This window comes from Panthera uncia (genome assembly GCF_023721935.1).
Source record: "Panthera uncia isolate 11264 chromosome A1 unlocalized genomic scaffold, Puncia_PCG_1.0 HiC_scaffold_17, whole genome shotgun sequence".
NCBI classification, from domain to species: Eukaryota; Metazoa; Chordata; class Mammalia; order Carnivora; family Felidae; genus Panthera; species Panthera uncia.
In genome coordinates, this window is record NW_026057577.1 from 126,042,485 (window position 1) to 126,067,749 (window position 25,265).

General features: G+C 41.5%; 1 protein-coding gene across 1 annotated transcript in view; it reads left to right on the forward strand.

Annotated features, from left to right (window-relative positions):
- Nucleotides 1–25,265, forward strand: part of ADAMTS12 (ADAM metallopeptidase with thrombospondin type 1 motif 12) — a 329,397-nt gene that overhangs the window by 168,503 nt on the left and 135,629 nt on the right. Inside the window, exons 4-5 of the mRNA XM_049648220.1 lie at nt 18,689–18,885; nt 19,833–19,916. Of these exons, the coding sequence (XP_049504177.1) occupies nt 18,689–18,885; nt 19,833–19,916 (281 nt within the window). The remainder of the gene's footprint in view (nt 1–18,688; nt 18,886–19,832; nt 19,917–25,265) is intronic.

Below are 25,265 nucleotides of genomic sequence, written 5' to 3' on the forward strand. Positions count from 1 at the left end.
TCTATGAACAAAGTCATTTAGCGTAGCGTTGATAACACTTTTTCTGTGGGATAGGTTATGGGAGACTTTAATCTGTTTTTAGCCATCTGTGAATGCCCAGAAAATCCATTTGATCCAGTGCATGCACTACAAAAATCCTTGAAATGTTGTCATTGGTGGCTGTCACTATCCTTTAAGTTGACATTGACAGGAAACTCGAAAAAGAAAAATGATAGGGATTTGGGGGCTTTGTGGCTTTGGGAGATTTTCCATGTTCATTTCAAATGGCTTCAGACAGAAGGTATTGTGCCCGTGGTTAGGTGGTGTGTATCTTCAAATTTTATCCCCACAAATTAAGTCTCCAGTTGGTAAAGGATTTGGAACACTAGAGTCCCTGCCCTGACTGCCGACTCTGGGAGTGGTTATTTGGAAGGTCAAGTCTTGGGGCTTGCTCCCACTTTGTATGGCAATCACAGAGCATGCCATGGCCTGGATGACCTTCTTAATTTTGTTTAATCTTACTTTATATTTTAAACATATAAAATACGAGGAGAGCTCCTTAGTAATTCTAGACGTCCACATTTGGATAATTTCTTACTGACCCAGATCTGCTCCTAGGGGATGTGCTGGGGCAGGTGGGGTGGTTGTCAATGCTATTCCCTTTTGAGTTTCAAAGAAAGCTCAAAAGAAAGAAATAGACGGTGGTCTGTATGGTCCACAATGCATGCAGCTAGAGCTCATTGGGTCATACTTTTTTTAAAAAAATTTTTTAACGTTTATTTTATTTATTTATTTATAATTTTATTTTTTATTTTTTAAAATTTACATCCAAATTAGTTAGCATATAGTGAAACTATGATTTCAGGAGTAGATTCTTTAATGCCCCTTACCCATTTAGCCCACCCCCTCACACAACCCCTCCAGCAACCCTCTGCTTATTCTCTATACTTAAGAGTCTCTTCTCTTTTGTCCCCCTCTCTGTTTTTATATTATTTTAGCTTCTCTTCCCTTATGTTCATCTGTTTTGTCTCTTAAAGTCCTCATATGAGTGAAGTCATATGATATTTGTCTTTCCCTGACTAATTTCACTTAGCACAATACCTTCCAGTTCCATCCACGTAGTTGCGAATGGCAAGATTTCATTCTTTTTGATTGCCGAGTAATACTCCATTATGTATATATACCACATCTTCTTATCCATTCATCCATCGATGGACATTTGGGCTCTTTCCATACTTTGGCTATTGTTGCTAGGGCTGCTATAAACATGGGGGTGCATGTGTCCCTTTGAAACAGCACACCTGTATCCCGTGGGTAAATGCCTAGTAGTGCAATTGCTGGGTCGTAGGGTAGTTCTATTTTTAGTTTTTTGAGGAACCTCCATACTGTTTTCCAGAGTGGCTGCACCAGCTTGCATTCCCACCAACAATGCAAAAGAGATCCTCTTTCTCTGCATCCTCACCAACATCAGTTGTTGCCTGAGTTGTTAATGTTAGCTATTCTGACAGGTATAAGGTGGTATCTGGGTCACACTTAATAAAAGGAGGAGCCAGGCAGCCACAGACCCAGCTAGTAAGGAAGGAAGGAAGGAAGAACAGATTTTGGAAGACAGCAACAGTCTTGCCTCTCTAGGAACACCAGAAGATGAGGGTGCTAAGGGTGGTTGGATGTTGGGAAGCAAAATCTGGAGAAATTCCCCAAAAGGTAACGACCTAGCTAAGCCATTTTATAGGCTAATTGCATTTTTAAAAAATTTAAAAAAAACTTTTAATGTTTTATTTATTTTTGAGAGAGAGAGAGAGAGCGCGCGCGCAACTGGGGGAGGGGCAGAGAGAGAGAAACACAATATCTGAAGCAGGCTCCAGGCTCTGAGCTGTCAGCACAGAGCCCGGTGCAGTGCTTGACCCCACGAACTGGGAGATCATCACCTGAGCCGAAGTTGGATGCTTAACAGACTGAGCCACCCAGGTGCCCCTAAAAAGTTTTTTTAGAGAGAGAGGGAATGTGCAAACAGGGGAGAGGGACGGGGGAGAGAGATAGAGAATCTTAAGCAGGCTCCTTGCTCAGCCTGGAGCCTGACGCAGAGCTCCATCCCATGACCCTGGGATTGACCTGAGCTGAAATCAAGAGTCAGATGCTCAAATGACTGAGCCACCTGGGCGCCCCAGACTAACTGTATTTGATTAACTTTATCTTATGTGTTTTTATTTATTTATGTACACATCTCTAATTCCCATTCCTGGGATTATATCATGCATGCCTTTGTTGTTAGACACTTTCCCTTTCCCTACCCTACCTCCATTCCTCAGAGGTTGCTTTTCCTGGTGCTAAGTCCACTCAAGCAGGAAACACAGATCAGGAGCTCAGAAGGGCTGTTTGAGCCAGAGGTATAGAGGCGAGTCACTGACTCTGGACTAGGAATTGGGAGATTGAAGATTAGTTTTTGCTTTTGCTACTACTGTGTGAGTTCAGACAAAGAATTTATTTTATTTTAATGAAGTTTTTACTGAGATAATTGTAGCTTCACATACAGTGGTAAGCTACAATAGGACGAGATCCCAATTTACCCCAAGGGTAACATCTTACAAAACAATAGTACAATATCATAATCAGGATACTGACATGGACATAACCCAGTGATCTTATTCAGATTCTCCCAACTTTCTTGTACTTGTGTACTTATGTATTTGTGTTTATGTGTGATATTAGTTCTACACAGTTTTACTACGTGTGTGGTTTTATGCATCTACCAACACTGTTGGGATACTGAATAGCTCTTTCCCCACAAGAATCTCTCATGTTGCTCTTTCATAACCACACCACCTCCCTCACCACCATGCTCCCCATCCCTCATTCCTAACCTCTGGCAAACCGCAAGCAGTTCAAAAATTTTCTAATTTTTTTTTTCATTTTGAAATGCTCTGTACGTGGAATGATACAGTATGTAACCTTTTGGGATTGATTTTTTTCACTCAACATAATAATTCCCTAGACATTCAGTGCTGAGTGGTATTCCAGGATATGTATGTAACCATAATTTATTTAAACTTTCACATATGGAAGAACAGCTGGATGGTGTCTAGTTATTGGCTATGAGAAATAAAGTTGCTCTAGGGGCTCCTGGGTGGCTCAGTCTGTTGAGCATCTGACTTTGCAGGTCATGATCTTTCAGTTCATAGGTTCAAGCTACTCATCAGGCTCTGTGCTGACAGCTTGGAGCCTGGAGCCTGCTTCCCTCTCTCTCTCTACTTATGCTCTGTCTCTCCTTCTCTCAAAAATAAAACATTAAATTTTTTTTTTTTAAAAAGAAAAGTTGTTCTACACATTGTGTACTGGTTTTGGGTTAACATAAGTTCCCATTTCTCTAGGATAAATGCCCAAGAGTACAGTTCTATGTCACATAGCAATTGCACGTGTAGTTTTATAAGAAACTGCCAAAGTGTTTTCTAGACTGGCTATACCATCTTATATCCCCACCAGTTGTGCATAAGTGATCTACTTGCTCCGCATCCAATATCACAATAGTGATACTGTCACTATTTTTAATTTTAGCATTCTTTTTTAAAATCAAGTAGGCTTCATGCCCAGAGCAGAGCCTAATGTGGACCCTGAGCTCACAACCCTGAGATGGAGACCTGAGCTCAGATCAAGATTTGGATGCTTAACCGACAGAGCCACCCAGGTGTCCCTTTAATTTTAGCATTCTTTTTTTTTTTTAACTGTTTATTTATTTTTGAGACAGAGAGAGACAGAGCATGAACGGAGGAGGGTCAGAGAGAGAGGGAGACACAGAATCTGAAACAGGCTCCAGGCTCCGAGCTGTCAGCACAGAGCCCGACGCGGGGCTCGAACTCATGGACCGCGAGATCGTGACCTGAGCCGAAGTCGGATGCCTAACCGACTGAGCCACCCAGGTGCCCCTAATTTTAGCATTCTTGATAGATATGTAGTGATATCTCCTTGTAGTGCTATCTCATTAAGTTTCATCTCCCCAACAGGTAATGTTGGACATCTTTTCATGTGCTTTTTTGATATCCGTATGTCTTCATCAGTGAAATGTTTGTTTCTGTCTTTTGCTCATTAAAAAAAAAATAATAATGTTTTTGAGAGAGAAACAGAGCACAAGTGGGGGGAGGGGCAGAGGGAGAAGAGACACAGAATCCTAAGCAGGCTCCAGGCTCCGAGCTGTCAGCACCGAGCCTGACGCGGGGCTGGAATCCATGAACCATGCATGAGATCATGACCTGAGCCGAAGTTGGATAGTTAACTGACTGAGCGACCCAGGCTCCACTCTTTTGCTCATTTTTAGTCATTCTTTTTTTTTTTTCAATATATGAAGTTTATTGTCAAATTGGTTTCCATACAACACCCAGTGCTCATCCCAAAAGGTGCCCTCCTCAATACGCATCACCCACCCTCCCCGCCCTCCCACCCCCCATCAACCCTCAGTTTGTTCTCAGTTTTTAAGAGTCTCTTATGCTTTGGCTGTCTTCCACTCTAACCCCCTTTTTTTTCCTTCCCCTCCTCCATGGGTTTCTGTTAAGTTTCTCAGGATCCACATAAGAGTGAAACCATATGGTATCTGTCTTTCTCTGTATGGCTTATTTCACTTAGCATAACAATCTCCAGTTCCATCCATGTTGCTACAAAGGGCCATATTTCATTCTTTCTCATTGCCACCTAGTACTCCATTGTGTATGTAAACCACAATTTCTTTATCCATTCATCAGTTGATGGACATTTAGGCTCTTTCTATAATTTGGCTATTGTTGAGAGTACTTTTGCTCATTTTTAATTTGATTTTTGGTTACTATTGAGTTTTGAGAATTCCTTATGTATTTTTTTATACCAGTCTTTTGTTGGATATGTGGTTTACAAATATTTTCTTCCAGTCTGCAGCTTGTTTTTTCATCTTCTTCACATAGGCTTTTTAAAAAATGACAGCTTTGTTGAGACATAATTCAAATAAATATAATTCACTTATTTAAAGTGTACAATTCAATGGCTTTTAGTATATTCACAGAGTGGTTCTACCATTACCATAGTCAACTTTAGAACATTTTTGTCACCCCTAAGTGAAGTTCAGGGAGCCACAACTCGCAGTCAGCCACGCCATCACTACGGGTAACAGCCTAAATACACCTACAACCTTCTATACCCATACAACCATGCTGTTTTCACGTTCAGTACCATTCAATAAATTACATGAGATAGTCAATGCTTTATTATAAAATAGGTTGTGTTAGATGATTTGGCCTTACTGTAGGCTCGTCGAAGTATTCTGAGCATGTTTAAGGTAGGCTAGGTTAAGCTATGATGTTCAGTAAGGTGTATTAAATGTATTTTCAACTTAATGATATTTTCAACTTATGATGGGTTCATTGGGACATAACCCCATTGTAAGTCAAGGAAGATCTGTATACAAATTGAATTTACTACCCTATTTTTGAGAAAATTCCAGATTTTCTATCTCTAAAGCTGGGGGGCCCAAAGCAACATCTCAGAGAGGAGTGTATGTGGAAAGAGGTATGACAGAGTCCCCTTTTTGTGTAAACAAGGAGTTAGGTGGAAGATTAGAGAGGAAAAATTGTATGTTTGAAACAGTCCAACAAAGCAAGCCCATCAACAGAGGACACATCTCCAGTTGACAATATTAAGCCAAAAAGAGCTGCCTAGAAATCTCTTAATAGCCTCAAGAGGGCAGAAGTGGGCAGAGGCATAAAGGTTCAGCCCAAACCAGCTTGTCTTGCAGTGATGGGTGGATTGTAGCTCTAGGACAAGGGGAAAAAATCACGGAGGGTGGGACCAGCAAGGCTGCAGTCAAAAGTCCTGGAAAATTTCAGGGAAAACTTTTAACTTAACATTATTGCCAAACCTCATTTGTATTGGAAAATGGAATTTCTGGCTAATTAAAATGTTAAAATTTATTTAGAAAAGTCTTACTTTGACAGCTGTACTTGTCGAAATGTTAATGCCTTAGTAAGCACACTTTAGTGATTGTGAAACAGTGATTGGTGCTGAAGTCTCCTTAGGGACCTAAAGGTCACTCTGGGACTTGTTGATGTGGCCATAGAAAGTGCAGGAGGTTGGGTGGAACGGTGTTCACTTGAACATCCATCATCTACCACGGAGGTTACCTTTTTTTTTACTTTGTTTTTTAATTATGGTAAAATCTATATAAAATAAACTATACCGTCCCATTGTTGGGCAACCATCACCACTATCCATCCATCTCCAGAACCATTTTCATCTTTCCAAACTGAAACTGTATACCAATCAGACAATAGGTCCTCACACTTTCCCTCCGCTGGGAGCCCTTGGCAACCACCATTCAGTTATCTGTCTGTATGAATTTGACTACTCTAGGTGCCTCCTGTACGGGGCTTCCTGCAGTATTTGTCCTCTGATGACTGCTTATTTCATTTAGCGTAAAGTCCTCAAGTCTCCTTTATGCTGTAGCAGGTGTCAGAATGCTGAATAACATTCCATTGTATGTATACACTGCATTTTGTTTATCTGTTCATCTGTTAATGGACAGGAAGTCATTTTTTAGAATAAATCTAAGTGTCAGAACTATCTGATCTCTCTCCCTCTCCTAAAAAAAGCACGGAAAAAAAGAGTAAGTAAAGTCACTTGCCTCCTAATGCTGCTTCCTTGTCATTGTGCTCTAGTGCATGAGGAACAAAGATGTCTCATAAGGTGAGGACAGGGATGAGGCAGCCAGGCTGGTTAAAGTCATGGCTCTCCCCAATCAGTGAAACTAAATAAATTTAATGGAAAACAAGAGGAATGAGGTTTTGACCTATCACAAATATTATATCTTGAGTTGCAGATAAGATAGAGGAAAACAAAATAACACTTATTATGACTCCAGTATGTGGAGGGTATCATACTTGATGTTCCCCCCACGTTATAATGTACTCCTTCTATAAAGCAGTTCTGTGAGGTAAACTTGGGACAAATAATTAGGAGACCCTGGATTAATAACCAAGGGTCTTGAGCTCTAAAGAAGTTCTATGCAATAAAAATCTAATGTACATCACATATGTCGTGCTCAATTTTGTAGAAGCCAAGAAGAAAAAAAACATAAAAAGAAACAGACGAAGTTTATTTTAATAATTTTCTTAGCCCACAATATCCAGTATATCATTTCAACATGTAATGTTAATTGTTAATGTGATAGTTTACATTTTCTTTCTTTCTCTTTCTTTCTCTTTCTTTCTTTCTTTCTTTCTTTTTCTTTCTTTCTCTTTCTTTTTCTTTCTTTCTTTCTCTTTCTTTCTTTCTTTTTCTTTCTTTCTCTTTCTTTCTCTTTCTTCTTTCTTTCTTTCTTTCTTTCTTTCTTTCTTTCTTTCTCTCTCTCTCTCTCTCTCTCTCTTTTTATACTAACTCTTTGAAATCCAGGGTGTGTTTTACATGAACAGCACATTTCAAATGCTCTGGCGCCACATGTGGCTGGTGGCCTATGGATTGTCCTGGGCTTCCCTGGACCATAGTGTTCTTTCCAGTGCTCCAGAAGTGTGTTTATCTGGCTAAGTTCAATGTCTTCCTGTTTACCTCATGTGTCTCTAGTTCCTTAACAAAATACTGGCTCCCATTTTCAAAGCTCTTTGCCATCACATGCCTTCATAGAAGAATGGCTGCTAACTTAGAGGGAATAATTCCTTTTTTTTTTTTTCCTCCTTAAGTTTGCATCTTCCCCCACCCTAGTCAATTTTCCTTTCTTTGGAGAACCAGAAAATGAATGAATAGACAAATTGGGTAGATTTATATTTCTCAATAATTACATAGGTTACTGTGTGATTGCTGTTGCTAGAGAGTCATTTTAAATGATTGGGGAGAATAGCTTCTGGTTACTTAATTAAAAGGGAAAACATTAACAAGAGAATTGGATAAAGAACTCAGAAAAATGCTGCTATTAAATTATAAATGTGAAGAAAATCAAAGTAAAGGGTCTTCATATTAAAAAAAAATTTTAATGTTTATTTTTGACAGAAAGAGAGAGAGAGAGAGACAGAGCATGAGCGGGGGAGGGGCAGAGAGAGAGGGAGATGCAGAATTGGAAGCAGGCTCCAGGCTCTGAGCTGTCAGCACAGAGCCCAACACAGGGCTGGAACTCACAGACTGCAAGATCATGACCTGAGTTGAAGTCAGACGCTCAACCGACTGAGCCACCCAGGTGCCCCAAGTGTCTTCACATTTTTTAAAGTTTATTTTTCTAACTACAAAAATAACATAAAAAATTATTACAATAAAGTGGATTAAAGAAAAAAAATTACGCCAAATTCCACTTTCTGTCATAGCTTCCAAGAAATTTGAGAGCTGAAATGGGAGTGCCTCATTACTTTGTGGTATCCCTGGTCTCTTCGGAGCAGGAGGGCACCTTTGTTCAGAATAGCATTTCCTTCAGGAAACAAAATTTGCCCGATTTTGATGCGTGATTTGTTGTTAGCACTCTACTTTGGGGACTGGGGGTTGGAAGTGTGTAAATATGTTGAGCAAAGTATAGAAGTTTGAATGAATGAATAATGAAATTCAGATTAGGTTCACTAAAATGCGAACACTTTTTTTGTTTTGTTTAATGCTCTATATAACATCCCAGCTCCACAAATAAATATTAAGCAAATGAATCCGTATACTCACTCAGCAGACACTTACTGCATATTAGAAGACACCAGGCTCAATGCTGAGTGCTGAGTTAACACAGTGACTGAGGCACTGGTCCAGTTCTCCCTTGTAAAGAAAGCCTTCCCCCTCAGGGAGATGCTGTCCATGCCAGCAGGATGACCCATGCAGAAGATAAACATGGAGCTTTGAGCTAAGACAATCCATTTATTTGCTACATTTGAGAATAGATAAAATCCTGCCTTTGGTTCATAACAATAATAATACCATCTTGACCTTTACTAGAAAAAAAGCAAACTGCAATCTATCTTTTTGGCAGTTGTCACAAGAGTAAAGTGATCCATGATTGCAGCAGATATAATGACCCTGCGACTGTAATTTGTTTCTTGTGTCAAGTGTATGTGTCACTGAAGCCTAATAAAAGATGATACATTCAGTGCCTCCAGTGCCTTTAGACTCTTTAGGAAACCAGATTCTTATAACACATTGGGAAACTCCACACCCTATAGCGTTTCCTACTTTACAAAAACATTTTTGTAAACTCAATACACTATATTTGTAAATATAGTGGGGCTGAATTTCACCATGAAAAAGAACACAAAATATGATAGACAAGAAATCCTTAGCCCTAAGAAATCCTTAGCCTCTAAATCCTTAGGGGAAATCCTTCCCCTACAGTATGGGGAACTTTAAAATTCTGGACAAAGAGCTTTAAAAAATCTCTTTTCTTTAAATACAGATAGTAGAGTGGACATGAACATGAACAAAGCTTTCAGAGGTTAAAAGAAGAAGAAGAAGAAGAAGAAGAAGAAGAAGAAGGAGGAGGAGGAGGAGGAGGAGGAGGAAGAGGGACGGGGGAGAAAGATGGGAATGCAGACAGCAGAGGTTAACCAAATGCTAGAGACAAAGATGATAGTTTCCTGGAGCTCTATACTCTGGATTTTAAGAATCCGTTTGTGAGCAACTGGGGACAAATTTCTGAGCCCATAGAAAGTGGACAGCCAGAAGGAGGCACCTAAATAAAGCTGAAATTTGGGAAAAAGTGTTATTCTCAGTGAAGGGGTGTATTAGAAATCAAACCAAACCAATCAACCAACAAAAAATATCCCAGAGAAGAACTGTAAAGAAATGCACCTATTTTGGTCTAGTTTCTGGGTAGAGGAGGGCCATATATGCTAGGAGAAGAAGAGAAACTTATATTAATAAATATCGTACTTATAATAAACGGACATGGAAGAAGTTGTATTGGTGTGAAATTAAGCATTAAGTAGAGAATGTAAACACACCCATTATATATGTATGTGTAGAATATACCCATATATATATATGTCAGTATGACCATATGTAAATATGGTCTCTTTCACCTTTTTAAAAAATGGTCTCATCAGGGTGGCATTGTTCTTTTGGTGTCGGCTCAAAGATAGGGCAGATGGCTTCTCTGGTCTCTGGAGATAGCTCTCTGATTGGTGTCCTCAAAGGTTTCTTTGATCTTAACTTGCAGCTTGACTACTTGCTGTCTTGCCAAGTTAACATTTATTACTCAGGATATCCATTTTCTGAGGGACTCTGGGGGTACAGAAGAGCTTAGATCTATTTATGCCCTGGAGTCAAGTTGGTGACTTGAAATACCAAGCAGTTATGTGTGGACTAGGAGGATAGCAGCAGCAAAAGTAGCTCACTGTTAGGTTTCTTTCTAACAGACACGCTCAGCCTTTGATGACTGGAGAGAATACTAATAGTCAACCCAGTAGGTGTCACAAAGAATTTTCTTGCTTCATTTAAAAGCATGTAAGAATTGAGGTTCCCAAGCATGAATAGTGTTTTCTTTCTCTTTCCACGGAACCTTGGCACATTGAGATCTGTAAAGAAGACCATACAGGGGACTCATGGCATTGTTTTCCCCAGGACACAAGTCTGATCGTGCTATTTCTGAAAGCCGTTTCTGATCATGCTATTTCTGGAAGCCATTTGGGGTGGTCAGTCATTCCTGCTATTTATACAGTGGAGGTATTAAAAGCGAACCCTCTGTTTATTTACACTCAACCAACTTACCCATCTGAGGAGACGGATCAAATGCTACCACTTGGAGAGGAAAGCAACCCACCCCCTCAGGGTTATGGATAAGAAGAGATAGCACTTACAGACATGGAGAGGGTGGTTAAGTCATCATATCCTTCAGGATTATATGTTTATGTGTGACAGAAAACCCCAAAGAAGATGTATTTATTTGAGATATTGCTATTGCGTGCACAGAACTAGTCTAGACAGAAGAGTGAACAAAACAGACAAAACAGCCCTCTTCCATTCTAGTTGAAAAGTAAACTTTTATTTCTCTCTCACATAAGTGAAATTTGGAGATAAAATGTGCAAGGTTGGTGCAGTGCACCATCATCAGGAACTCAGACTCTTTCTGTTGCCTGTCTTCTCTCTTGTTCTATCTTCTGTGATGTCTGGCTTCCACTTTCTTGTCCATCCACACTCAGGGCCAAGAAGGAAGAAGTAGAAAAGAAGTTCCTGGGTCTTCCTTTTAAGTTCTGTAAGGTAGACGTGGTGCTTTCCCTTGGGTCCCACTGGTCAGAATTTAGTTGCAAGGGATGCTGCGTTATTGTATTCTACGAGGGCGTGTGCCCAGCAAAAAATCAAAGAGGAAAAGCAAATATTGGGACAACTGGTGGCCTGACACAGTCATCATGAAGGCAGGCACAAATTGCCTTATGCATGTTCAGTATTTTGTATGATAGTTTTGGGGATTTGATATAAACAACTGGACAGGAACCTAGGCAGATGAGAAAGGGACACTGAGCTGAGAGGGTCTCCACCTTAGGTGGCCCACCACCTTAGAATGGCCTAGATCCATCTGGATAGGACTGATTCATTTTTCCTTCTTGTGACAACAGTTGGCTAGAAGTCCCTGTGAGCATTAAGAAAATCCTGTTAAGCCGTTGGCATCATATTTAATGAACATGTACTATGTTTGTAGCATTTGATAATCTTTAAAAGTACTGCCAGAATAGGTAGACCTGGAGTTTCAGAGTGAGCCTTTTCTTGGAAGGTCTTGCTGAAGCTTAGGATCAGCCCTAGGTAATTGGTAAGATGCCCCATACTGGTCCATCACCCATCTCCCCACAGATGAAAGAACTCCATTCTTCAAGAGGCTCCTCTCCTGCCTCTCCCATTTTCTCAGTCTTTCTACTTAAGTAATAGGTCTTTCTGATCCCAAGATATAAACCTTCATTAAGACCAAGGAGAACCCTAGGAAGAAAGCATAAGGTACTTGAAGAAACAGGTACCCTAGGTTTCCATTCCCACTCTGTAGCTCCTGGAAAAGACATGTTTTTCCCCTTCATTTCCATACAGATTATCTTAGAATGACAGGTCCTTATAATCTGAAAAAGCTTTAGCAGTCATTTAATCTGATTTCCTTCCTGAGCCAGTAATCCTTAAAAGCTGTATTTCCTAAGTGATGTGCCATGGAACACTACGTATTAATGAGAGCTCTGAAAGCAACAAGTCCCAAGGTCAAGAAAGCTTGGGAAACAGTGTACTAAATTCCCTGCTTGTATTACCGTATAGCTAGTTATTTATAAGCTGGTGGATTCTACATTATACATGAAAATGTAACTGTGCAGGAATAAACTCTTTCTGAACACCTTCAGAAATGGAGAGCTCACCACTGAGGATGTAGAGGCTGTGTATAAGAAGCCTTTCACAGTGCCTTGGAGGAAGTGTGGAAGTCCCTCAGTTACTAAGCTAAGGAAAGTGTGTCATTAGAGTTCTATCAGTGTTTCAGCTTGCTGGGACTCATTATCCTACTTGGTTGATTACTTAAGTTTGGGAGTTTTTTGGTCTTCCTTCTGCCCCTATCTGCCTCTTCCACATTTGTCTTCATTATGAGAAATTCATCAGCACATTTTTGCCAGAAGATGAGGAAGGAAAAGAAAGTGTGTGGGATTAGATCTCAATTCAGTGGAATTGCTTGTCATCGTGTGTTAGCAATGAACAAAATTGACAATTTAAAGTAAGACAATAATGGATCATATTGTTTTATAAATTCTGATTCTGATATTGGCTCTCAGGAGAGATTTAAAAGCTTCCCTTTTACCTGTACTTGATTTAATTGTTTTATCATTTTGGGAGATTTCTCATCTCAAAAATGATTTCTCATTTTCTCCCACCTTTTTGACATGTTCTCAATTAAGTGAGGGTGTTATCAGCCAGGACCAGTCAGCCTGTGGGGAGCATATATAGTTTTTCATTTTTTCGCATACTGATACTTTGGTCCACAGCCCTAAACCTGGGACATACTTGCTTTTGACATCTACTCATTACTAACACTTAGACTCCTGTTTCTTCACTTGTTTATCTCTAAAGACATATGTCTTCACTTTAACAGTGGCCAGTTTTGAGAAGTCTCTTACCTAAGGACAAAAATAGTTTTGGTTCACAGTGAGTAAGATATACTTCTTTTTAATGAAAATGAGCTCCCTGGCTGGGACATTTCAAATCTACCTGAAGCTGGCCCAGACAGGTGGACACCTTTGGCAGCTCAACTATTGTTGCTAATGGATATGAGCTCCAATACTGATGTTCAGCTCTGTTGGGAAAGGCAGCAGTGTTCTGCCAAGAAGGGGATCTGGTTGCAAATGTGTGATAGCAGCAAAATGCTGACTTGTGTGGGCAGTGGAAGGTGTGTTTGTTCAACTGAAACAACACCAGGGCTGAAAAGACCCTTAGATATGGTGTCTTCTGGTGGTTTAAAGCTCTGCCATGTGGAGTCCCTCTCTGTACCCTCTGCCACATCTGCTTTGGGATTGTTTCTTTTCCTTGCTTTTTGCATAATTTTGGTTTGAAGAAAGGGTTTCATTACTAAAATACATTTTTTTTTTATTTTTTAAGTAATCTTTCTACACCCAACATGGAGCTTAAACTCACAACCCCAAGATCAAGAGTTGCATGCTCAATGGATTGAGCCAGACAGATACCCATAAAATACATTTTTAATGTAGGGGTTCAGTTCAGTTTCCTCATTACATGGCTGTGGGGTAGGGGTGGTGATGAGAACACCTGCCCAAGGTCATGTGGCTTACAAGTGGCTCAATGCAGAAGTGGTTTTGGCCAAGCTCATAGGTATGGGGAGTGAAACAATTGTCAATGGTGGACCTGAACCAAAGCTTTCTAGGTCCTATCAGACTTAAGATGTTCCTCTTTTTTCCTGGTGTCATTTCTCTAACCATCAACTCTAGATCCAAGACATCTTCTCTAAGTAGCATGTGTCTGGATTATACAAGAGAAATGAGACATTGTCTCCAGAAAGCCAGTTTCAAAAGATCATGTATTACCTATTGAGCTTCTCCTAGACAAATTTCCTTCAAGCGTTGCTTGGAACTAGTAGGGACTTGGAGCTTGGGGCCAGCTGGTGCCTGATCCAGCTTTTCTGCTAAGATGATTGTTTTGAGCTAACCCTTTCTACTCCGCACATTGCAGTTTCCAGGCAGGGGTTTCCCAGGAACACTACCTCTATCCCCACAGCACCAATCTGAATGAGATTCAGACTGACTCATCTAAAATGCTGGTCTGCTGCTTATTAGCCATATGACTTTGAACAAATTTTATAACTTCTCTGAATCTCATGTTTCTTATTTTAAAATAGCAATAATAAGAATTATCTCATATGGTTATTGAGAACTAACTAGTAAATTATCAAATAAAAAAGTGTTTATCACAGACCAGGCTCTTGTTAGGCATTTCATCAGAGGTGGCTGCCCGTGTTTGTGTTGTTGCTGAGTCGTTGTGCTTCAGGAACCTCACTCGTGCTGATGGCAGGAAGATGAGCATCTAGAAGCTATAGGGTGTGGCCTGGAGAAGATTAACTTGAGAGAATCTTCTTGGGGGAAGCTGGGCCTCAAATCTGTCAGTTGGTGCAGTTAACATCCAGTTTCCAGTCAGTGGTAGGTAATCCTTCATGCCAGGGAGAAATCCTCCTTCTCTATGAAAAATCTGTGCATAGGGCAGCAGAAGAGAATTGAGGTGAGGGAAGAGCTGAGTCAGGATAGGAGACAGAGCCTTGAGCAAGTCCTTCAGTGGAAGAGGTGGCTTTATTGCCCATGCTAGAAGCTCCTGGAATGCTAAAAAAACATCCCTTAGAGTCCAAGAAACTTTATAATTTTCTGAGTCTTCCACTGTGTTCACTTTCCTTGCTCCCTGGGAAAACTTGAGTCTTCTCCATGCAACTTGCTCAAGCCATGGTTCAACCTACCTGCAGATGTCCTGGCGACCCTGAGTCTGACAGATGGGCTCTGCTATCCAAGAAAGCTCTAAATGAGACAGAGCTTTGTGAAGAGCTGCCTAAAGCACTTGGGGTTTGGGGAAGGGAAAAAGAAGTCAGTTATTTGTATTCCCCAGAGATCTCTAGGCCCTCTGTTCTGTTAGTGCACAGGGTGTCCTGCACCCCTCAGCAGACACTACAGATAGCTGCATTTCCTTGGCTTCTGGTTTGGGAAAGTCAGTCCTGGGTCAAGACTGGATATTGTCCTTCCCAAAACTTCCCACTTGGCTAGATTTCTCCCCTTCAAACAGACACTTCGCAGTCTCAGTGTGGAACATTCTTTAATTGACACAAGCCATCCAATAGGGAAAAGTAGACAACTCTTGCAATTCTTCAGTATTTGTGATTCATAAGTTGTTTCTGATCATCTTCAGTTTTTCCTTCACCCATACATCAAACATTTATTGAGCGCCACTGTTTGCCAGGCATGGTATTAGGCACTGGTCATAAAGTGAAAGGAGATGCCCTTCTGGCCCTTTACAAAGCCAGCAAGGCCAGGCTCTGATGCGAGCTTCTCTTCTTGTAGTTGAAATGTGAACTTCAAGAACCTCTGACAACCTTGGAAAATAATTTTACTTAAATTGCTTTACTTTCTGTCAGCTGTTTTTTGAAGAAAAAAAAATCATCCCTGCAATCACTTCTTGGAATTTTCTTGATTTTTCACCAATTTAAACTCTAATGTAGTCCTGTGTAGAGAATGTCACTATAGTTTGGAGGGTATATGTGTGTGGGTGTTGATAATTTTGTATTTTCTTTGGGGGTGGAAAAGGAACACAATGCGAGGTAAGAGAATTCTTAAATATTCATTTTTATAAGTTTTATTAAAGAATTTTGTCAGAAGAAAAACATTGGACAACCCCTCGAGGAGCAGGAAGCTACAGCACTGTGGAAGTTCTCAGTTAGAGGCCTGCCCAAAAGAGAGACCTCTGAACAAAGTATGTGTGGGGTATGGACGGAATTGTGTCCTCCCAAATTTCCCATGTTGAAGCCCTAATCCCCTACCCCCCACCCGGTGTGACTGTATTCAGACACAGGGTTTTTAGGAGGTTACTAAGGTTAAATGGAGTCATAAGGGTGGGGTCCTAGTTCAACACGATTGGTGGCCTGATAAGAAGACAAAATCTGTCCACACGCACACACTGAGGAAAAACCATGTCAGCAGATAGTGGGAAGGTAGCCATCTGCAAGCCAGAAAGAGAGCTCTCACCAGACCCTGCCCTTGCCGGCATCCTGATCTTGGACTTCCAGTTTCCGGGACTGGAAGAAGACACATTTCTGTCCTTCAAGCCCTGGTATTTTGTTATTGCATCCTGAGCTGACTAAGTATGTGTGTGGGGGGTGGTGGCAAGGTCAGGAGCCTCCCAGAATTGTTGGCACCTCACCTGCCACTACAGAACTGTCTGACTTTGTCACCAGGCCTTGAAGAGAAGTGTGTACGGCTGGCTTCTTGTACAGTCTGAAATTCTTGAGCAGAAGCAATTTTTCTGTTAAGTCTGGGATGACTTCATGAGGACAGAGTCGGCCTGGGTGTATACGATCCTCTCCCAGCTTGGTCCCGTCAGGGTCCAGGTGGAATCCCACTACTACCACTTCTGCAAAGCTTCTGGCACTGTTTATGAGTACAGATATCTCTCTCCTTGGGGAATACGTGAAACCTGAAGACATTTTCATTAGCGCAGGATCTGGCCTTTAGCAAGTGCTCAGTGTAGGTCTTGTTGAAAACGTTAAATCGATACACGTCTTTACCAGCCTGCATCTCTCATTTCCACGTTTCTTTCTACATGCCTGTTTACTGAGAACTCACCAGACTATTTGCTGGAAAAATTGAAAATAACTTCATGGGCTTTAAAGGTATCTTTTTTTTCCCCTTTAAACTCTTTTGCTCAACACTGAGGAGATAAAAGGTGGAGGAGGGGGATAAAGGCAGAGACACAAGAAAAGCAAGGACTGGGAGAAGCAGAGAAGTCACCTTTATCCTACCAGCATCTTATGGGTGGCAGCCTCCTGCCAGGTCCTAACCTTACGTACCTGCGGCCTGAGAGGAGGGGTGTCCATAGCCACAGCCTGGAGCAAGGGGTCCTGCTTTAATGACTGGGCTGCACAATGCACACTTCGTGCCAGCGGAAGCCTCTGCAAGAGGACCCCCACTGAGGGGGTGGGTAATGAGCCTACAGGACCAAGTGAGGAGGGGGCACCAAGGACTACAGGCTTTGTTAGGGCACTGGGTGAAGATGCTTATAGCTGCTCGCCCAGATATATAAGGTCATGGAGAGCACTGGTCATCCTTGCAGCTTGGAGGAGATTCCCCACCCCACATGGCAAGGACAAGAGGGATTGAGAGAAGGAGATCACACCTAACTGGATTGATAGGATTCCTCTACTTGGCCTGGTCTGCTAACGCCCCTTCTAGAACACAGATCCCACGTGGACTCGAGTATGGCTTGCTCCTTGGCTTGTACAGAGAGATTTGGAAACATAGTTTGAAATGTTCCCATCCTCAAAAAGAGGGTGACAGACAGGGGGGTAGGTAAGGATGCAGAGTCAGAACCCATTGGTAACATCTCTAGAGGTTTCTTAGGGAAGACATACTCATCCGTGCAAAGTAGGTGGAGAAGGAAAATAGAAACTTGTTCTACCACAGGCAGATGAGAGGTCAACCATCTCCTTGTTCGCAAATGTTCACAAGACTTCCCTTCAAGGCTAACACAATCCTGGGTTATTTTCCAAAAGTGCTATACCTAGTACAGCTTTATTATTTTCAAGTAAAGCTGACAAGAAGTGAATTTGAAATTATTTGGACCTACAATTATGTCACATTTTTTTGGTGAATATTACTGGGTATGTTCTAACTTCACACAGATAGTGAAACTGAGGAACCCAGAAGGGCTACATAGCAAACCAGGGTAATCAACTCTATCTTTATACCTTCTTGAAGTATATACAGCTTTTCCAGCTTTCATGTTCTCCGGTTGTATGCATGTTTACTCTGCGGGAGACAGTGTGGTATATATGAAACGTACATGATTTTAGGGCATAGAAAACCCTGGATCTTCCAGACTTTATAGACTATGTGACTTCGGGGAAATTATTGAACCAGTCATTTTGAACATTAATTCCCACATTTGCAAAACAAAGATAGAAGCACGTCCCTCAAACCTTCATGAGGATAAACAACTTGGTGCTTTAAAACCCAGGACACTGCCTTGCACATAGTAAGCACTGAAATATTTAGAGGAGGAAGAGAAGAAGAAAAAGTTCTTATTTTTTATTATAACATCTTTTTAATAGTGAGGAGTCTATTTAATGAAATAGGTAATAATTATTTCAGAGAAGTACCTTTGAACCTCTCTATAAGATGCAAGTTTCAGGGGTACCTGGGTGGCTCAATCATTTAAGCATCCAACTTTGGCTGAGGTCATGATCTTGGCAATTTGTGAGTCTTAGCCCCGCGTTGGGCTCTCTGCTGTCAGTACAGAGCCCACTTCTGATCCTCTGTCCCTCTCTCTCTGCTCCTCCCTTGCTGATGTCTCTCTTTCTCTAAAAATAAATAAACTTTAAGAAAAAGATGCAAATTCCAGTTATCTTGGTCATAATCATTTAAATTGATCTCTTCTTCCATTTCAGTCATGTATATAAGAACCTTGCATTCCTACAATGTTAAACAGAAGTTAAACTTATGGCCTTGCATCTTGACAAGCAGAAGTGAGTAGTATATGAGAATACATAGAGTTAGCCCACTGTCTTCTCCTTCATGTTTAGACAGTCTTGCCACCTCCCAGACACTAGAGCAACAGCGAGAAAAGTGGGAGAGGAACCACTGGCCCAGCAGAGGCCTGTCTCGGCGTTCCATCAGTAAAGAGCGATGGGTGGAGACACTGGTGGTGGCTGACACGAAGATGATTGAGTATCATGGGAGTGACAATGTGGAGTCCTATATCCTCACCATCATGAACATGGTATGTCAGACCCTGGAGTGGGGAGAGGCAGCTGGCGAACAGTGTCATTAGATATGCTCTACCCTCCAAAAATAAGAGATACCTTTTTTGTTCTTTCCATATATCTGTATCTATATCTACCTATATACATATAGATATAGATATATATACATATAGATATATATATCTATATACATATAGATAGATATAGATATATATACATATAGATATATATATCTATATACATATAGATAGATATAGATATATATACATATAGATATATATATCTATATACATATAGATAGATATAGATATATGAATCTATTCCCTGCCTAAGTGAGGAAGGATGGAAATTCAGGGCTAATTATTCTGTCTCTTAAAGGTGTGTATCCTAGGGAAATTTGGGATTTGTCATATATTTTCTACTGGGTATTGCTCAAGTGACTCAATCCTTTTAGTGTGACTTTATCTCATCAATTTATGTTGGCGCACAGATAAGTAAACTGAGGCAAAGAATTAGAACATGCTTTCCTCAAGGTAGTTAGAATTAGAATTGGAATAAAGTTAATGACCCCCCTAATTCCAGACTTCCCTTTTGTATCCTTGGTGTTTCTGCCTTCCCAGAGAGAGTGTTAGAGAGAGTGCTAGTCTTATGGAGATGGGAAAAGGTATTTGACTAATGAACTGATAATACAAGAGAGAAAGACTATGGATCAGGGAAAGGGTCAAAGGGAAGAAAGGCACCAGTCCCTCAAGCACGCAGCTAGTCAGTCACCTTGGAAAGGTTGCTGTTAAGTATCATAGTGTGGATTGGGCCAGGGGGCATTTCTCACTCTTTGTTGCACTCCCCCCAAAATTCCTAAGCTATAAAATAACATTTATTTCAAGTGCATCACAGTGCTATTTCCCCCCCTACTCTGGTATTTATCTATGCATGTGAGCTAATGGTTTTCCATTTCTGACTCTAGGTCACTGGGTTGTTCCATAACCCAAGTATTGGCAATGCAATTCACATTGTTGTGGTTCGGCTCATTCTACTTGAAGAAGAAGAGGTAAGGAATAGCTTCTCCACTCTACTGTCCTGCATCCTTACCCTTACCCTCCCTACATCTTTTTTCAGGAGAGCTCTTGAGAGATGAGAAACGGGACACCAAAAGGTGTTTAGAAGCCCAGTAAGAAAGAAAATAATATTTCTGTATTATTTTCTTGGGAATTTGGTGCTGTCGAGTGGGAGATGGAGAATGTTTCTGAGGTATATGTCATTGGACTCAGCTGGTGGTCATTTCATCTAGTAACACACAAATCAGGTTTGCAGCAGTGACTAAGAGTGTTCCACAGTGAAAGAGACTAAATCTTGAAATGGTTGCATGGTTTCAATAAAAGTTGGGAGCAACATGGAAATGTTGAACCCTTTATACTGTTTATTTACCTCTTGCATAATTAATTCTTGTCCCTCAACTCTGGACTGTCTTGTCTCTCTGCACGTTTCCCCTTGGAAATGTCATCTGTTCTCAGAGATTTACATGTCTTCTACATGCTGAGACTCTCAACTGATACTTCAAACTGAGACCTTTTACTTGAGCTCCAGACTCACATCCAGTTGCCTCCTTGCCATCTCACCCTGGACAGGCCATAGTCCTGGCAAACTTAGTAAGTCCGCAATGGAATTCTAGATTCCTCTCTGCCCCGATCGTCTCAGTTCTGCCTCCGCCTGACCCCATTCTCCAACCCTCTGTGTTACCCATTTGAGTAAATTTTGCTACTGCACCATAGCATAAGCCTAGGAGTCTTGAATCCTGCTTTTCTTCTCTTCTACATTCAACAGCAAGGCCCACAAGACTACCTTCAAAATACATCTCAAAGTCACCCACTGTTCATCATTTCTACAGTCATTATGTTGCTTTAGGTCTTATTGGTTCTTATTGCAGTGAACTCCCAAGTGCTCTTCCTATTTTAAGACTTGCCCTCCATAATCCATTCTCTATGTAGCAGTTAGAATGATAATCTTAAATGCAAATTTGTGTTGCTCCACTGCACAGAACTGTTAAATAGCTTTCTGTTGTTTTTAGAACAAAATAAAAAAATTCTGCCATGTCCTGCAGAGATTTTCATGATCATCATGCCTCCATCCACTCGTCTTTCCGTATGTCACTCTCTGCCTTGTTTCCCACCCTTGAACACCCTGGACTTGAACATCCAGATAGGTTCTGGAACACACAAGGCCCTCTTCAGCCTCATGGCTTGTGTGCTTATGTTACCCAATGCCTGAAATACCCCTTCCTTCACCCTACTGATGGCTGGAACTTCTTACCTGTCAGACCTCTGTTTACTTGCTGCCTCTCTCCAGAGAAGTCTCAGTGGCCAACCTACTCAACTTTGCTTGGTCTTCTCCATCACAGAATGAAGTTTACTCCTTTATTGATACTGCTCTCTCAATTCATTAATATTCTGTGCCTTTGTTTACTCTTTTCTTGTTTATCTTAGCCACCATCAGAATGTGAATCCCTTCTTTATTATTATTAGCTATATCCCAGCACCTAACAAACAAATGAATGAAGTGAAACTTAATGAGTTAATGAACCAACCAACTTGATGGAATGTCTTTGCAATCTATAGACCTTCCCCAGCAGCTGAATATGTGAAGAATGGCATCATTCAACTCTTCCTCAGCAAGAAACCTGAGATCAAAATGCTCAAGGCAAGATTTATGGTTTTCTGGCCTCCACAATCAGAAGATTTAAAAAACAATAGTATCTGGAGCCTGGATCCATTTTCCTTTCTCTCTCCCCTACCATCCCCCAGTTTCCTAATCACTCAAGCATACTTTGGGTATCTCAGAATATTGATGGATGTATTATTTTCCTTCCTGTGAACCTTTTGTTATGAAAATTCATCCAGTGATTAGAAACCAAGCAAAACAAAAGCAATGTATTCTTTCAACTCTAACATGACCTATCTGATTCTATGAGACTGTAACCTTGATTATTATTTACTATTGATTAGGGCCCAGACAGTAAAGTTAAGTATTAACTGACAGGGTACAAATGGTTCTTGCCTGGTAGAGATGAAGATAATTTGTGTCGAGCAGAAAAGAGAACTCTGAAAGTTGTGGTTTTATGGATCTCTGGAACATTAACTGATTTTGTATCTAATTTAGCAATCGTATTCCAGCATTCTTTCTTTATAGTTTCACCAACTATAGTGACATCACTTTCCTATATCTGCCTTTGAACTAGCTTGGATGTTAGGGAAAAATCTGTTATAAGATGGCCAACAGGACTGATAAGGGAATTCCAGTCCTTGTCAGAAGACACTGCTTCTGGGATTTCCTTCCTACCCTGCTTGGCACAGGTGCCAAATTACTACTAATGAGGGATACAGAAGTCACAGACTATAAATTGTCCCCTCTGTTGATGCTCTGGGCTCAGATCTCTGGAGAATGATCTCCTCTGGGCCCACCGGTGTAAAATAAACCTCCTTCCTTCCAAGATCTCCGAGTGCCGCTAGGTTCTTCTGCCAGGTGTGTTATGCCCAGAATTCGTGATCCCCAAATACCGCCAGGGAACCAAGTCCGATGTAAAAGCAAAAGAGCCTTTATTCGAGCTAGCTCGAGCTCAATCCCCTACCTGCACCGACACAGCAGTGAGATACCAGGGAGAGAGAGCGAGTTTCAAAAGGACAAAGGTTTTATTGGGGCCTAGGGGCAGTTGGTGAGGTAATGGCTATGGCCTCAGCCAATTGGCTGGGGAAGGGTCCAAGTCCTGTCAGGCAGGCGAGGAGGGGGGTTACTCAAGGGGAGGAGGTGTGGTCAAGGTGAAGGACACAGAACAAGATGGAGTCGGCCGGCGTAGGCCCGCCCTTTCAGGTGATCCAGACCAGTTTCCATAACATGGACATCTTGTCTATCTTCTTATTAATGAGTTAAATACATTCCTATCATGCTTACTATATATTTGTATGAGAATTACATTTTTAACTTTGTAAAAATTATGCTTTGATACTTTGGAAGACAAAATTTCACTATTGTGTAATGGTCTGGCCTATATGCATGCTTAGCTGCAGAATATGTAGAAGTTTAGGGTTTTCAGACAAAAAAAAAGAGAGAGAGAAGAAGAAGGTTCTTCTGAATGTGAAAGGGAAAACCTTTCCCCTCAGCAGTGCCACTGGTAGTGCTAGTCAGACCTCAAATTGTGGCTTCCATGGATCAGGCCCTTGCAGCTCCACATCTCTCTGTCCCTGGGAAACAATGCCACTTGGAGTCTGTGGAGGTCTCCCGATTGGATGTGGGGTGACCCCATAGTCTGGAGGCCGGAGGTGCAGGCAGCGAAAGAATTCACAAGGCAGAACAAAGGAGATAGAAGTTTATTGAATACACTGCAAGGGAACAGTGGGCAGGACAGCAAAGGAGAGACTCTGTGCCATAAGGCAGTGGTGGGGGTGGGGGGGTGGGGGCTATAGTTAAGGGAGAAGGTAAGGAGGTATGGGAACGTATGTAATTTTCCTTTTTTGGTATCTGTGTCCTGGGGTAAGTAACCAATGGGTTACCAATGACCCATTGGTCATCCAGGGCTTATGGATATTTTGAGGTGTGTTGCCTAATGGGCCTGTTTGTATTCAGCTAGGGAATTGGAGGTTGCTGTGGGCCCTTCTACCTTACTCATGGTTTTATTGTTTGAAGTTGGTTACCTAAAAGCAACCCTTACAAAATCCTTTGAAAGAATTTGATTGGCTGCTCTCTGACTCCATCACAATTACATTATTTTTCTTCTTCCTGTCCTCATTTTGCAAGAGCAGAGACACAAATGATTTGCTACAAAAAAATCCATGGCTTTCTTCCTTTTGCTTGCCAAGTATCTTCCTCATTCAGGCTTTTATAGAATCTCCAAGTAGTACAAGGTTCATAATTTGACAGTAGAATTGCTGGCTCATTGAAGAGTTGCAATGTGCAATTCTCATTTTTGTGATTCCCAGATAGTGGCTCAAGCTATTCTTCAAATCTTTGACTAATGAGCAGCCCCAACCACAACAAACAATGATTCCAGCTTTACCTGACATCAGGGAAGCAGCCAGAGGCATGTGAGCTATTGGGAGGGGACTCCTCTGAGCAGGAAGACCTGAGTTCTAGTCTTACTGTGCATTCATCCAGTAGGTAATTCTGCAAAGGTGAAGTGACATCACTGTTCCATACCCTGTTTTTCTCCATCTGTGAATCAGAAGAGAGTTGTGGTATATTAGCTGTATGTCAAAAGCTATGTTGGCCTCTAAAGATACAAATACAAATATGAGTCTCATTTTCTGATTCTCAGAGGCTTAGAGTCTAATGAACAAAAGCACAAAATAAGAAATTTTCAAATTGAGATTGCCATGAGTATAAGAAAGAGTAAAAGAGCACCCAGATAGGGGAGGCTAAGCTGGGTTGTAGAGGAGGAGAAGGAGTTAACCAGTGAGGAAGGACATTCCAGGTAGAGGGACCTGCGTGGTTAGTAGCTTGAACACTTAAACTAGCACTTTACATATGAGGACTCATCATTGCGAACACTGATAATGAACCCCGAAATGGGAGCCTCAATAACCTTGCTGTGAAAAAAGGAGACAGGACTGTGCGGGGGACAGGAGAGAGAGAGGAGAGCTAGTCACAACCTGCTCACTTCCATGCAACAGGTTTGTTGCCTGTTTCTGTGCTGACATCATCGCCCTTCCAGGTGTGGAAGCCAGAGATCCAGAGGACAACCATGTCACCTCCTCCCACCCCTCATATCCAGTCCATCATTAGGGGCGGCCAATTTTATCTGATTCTTTCCGTTTCTCACTTTAATTCAAAAAAACAGTTATCTTTTTCCTGGGCTACAGTTGTGTTTACTTTGGTCGACTTGGATTCCTTTTGATCTCATTTTCTCATTGCCGCCAGGATGATGTCAAAATGGTAATCTGGGGTGCCTGGGTGGCTCAGTCCATTAAGTGTCTGACTCTGGCGCAGGTCATGATCTCACGGTTCATGAGTTTGAGCCCCGCTTCAAGCTCTGTGCTGCCAGCTCAGAGCCTGGAACCTGCTTCAGATTCTATGTCTCCCTCTCTCTCTGCCCCTCCCTTGCTCATGCTGTCTCTCTCTCAAAAATAAATAAACATTAAGAAAAATGGTAATCCAATCATACCCACCCCCCCCCCCCCCCCGCATCCATTCTCCACCCTGCCCCCACCCCTGGTTTAAAGCCATACAGCGCTTTTATGAGTCCCTCTCTCATCTCTTACTATGCCCCCTTTACTTTCGGGATAGAGCAGTAGTCTTCTCCTCATGGTTCTCCTGCCACTGGTCTTGTTGCCTGGACTGTCTTCCTTCCTGTCTTCACTTAGTTGACACCTTAATCCTTTAGATATCAGCTCAAGAGTCAGTTCACTGAGGA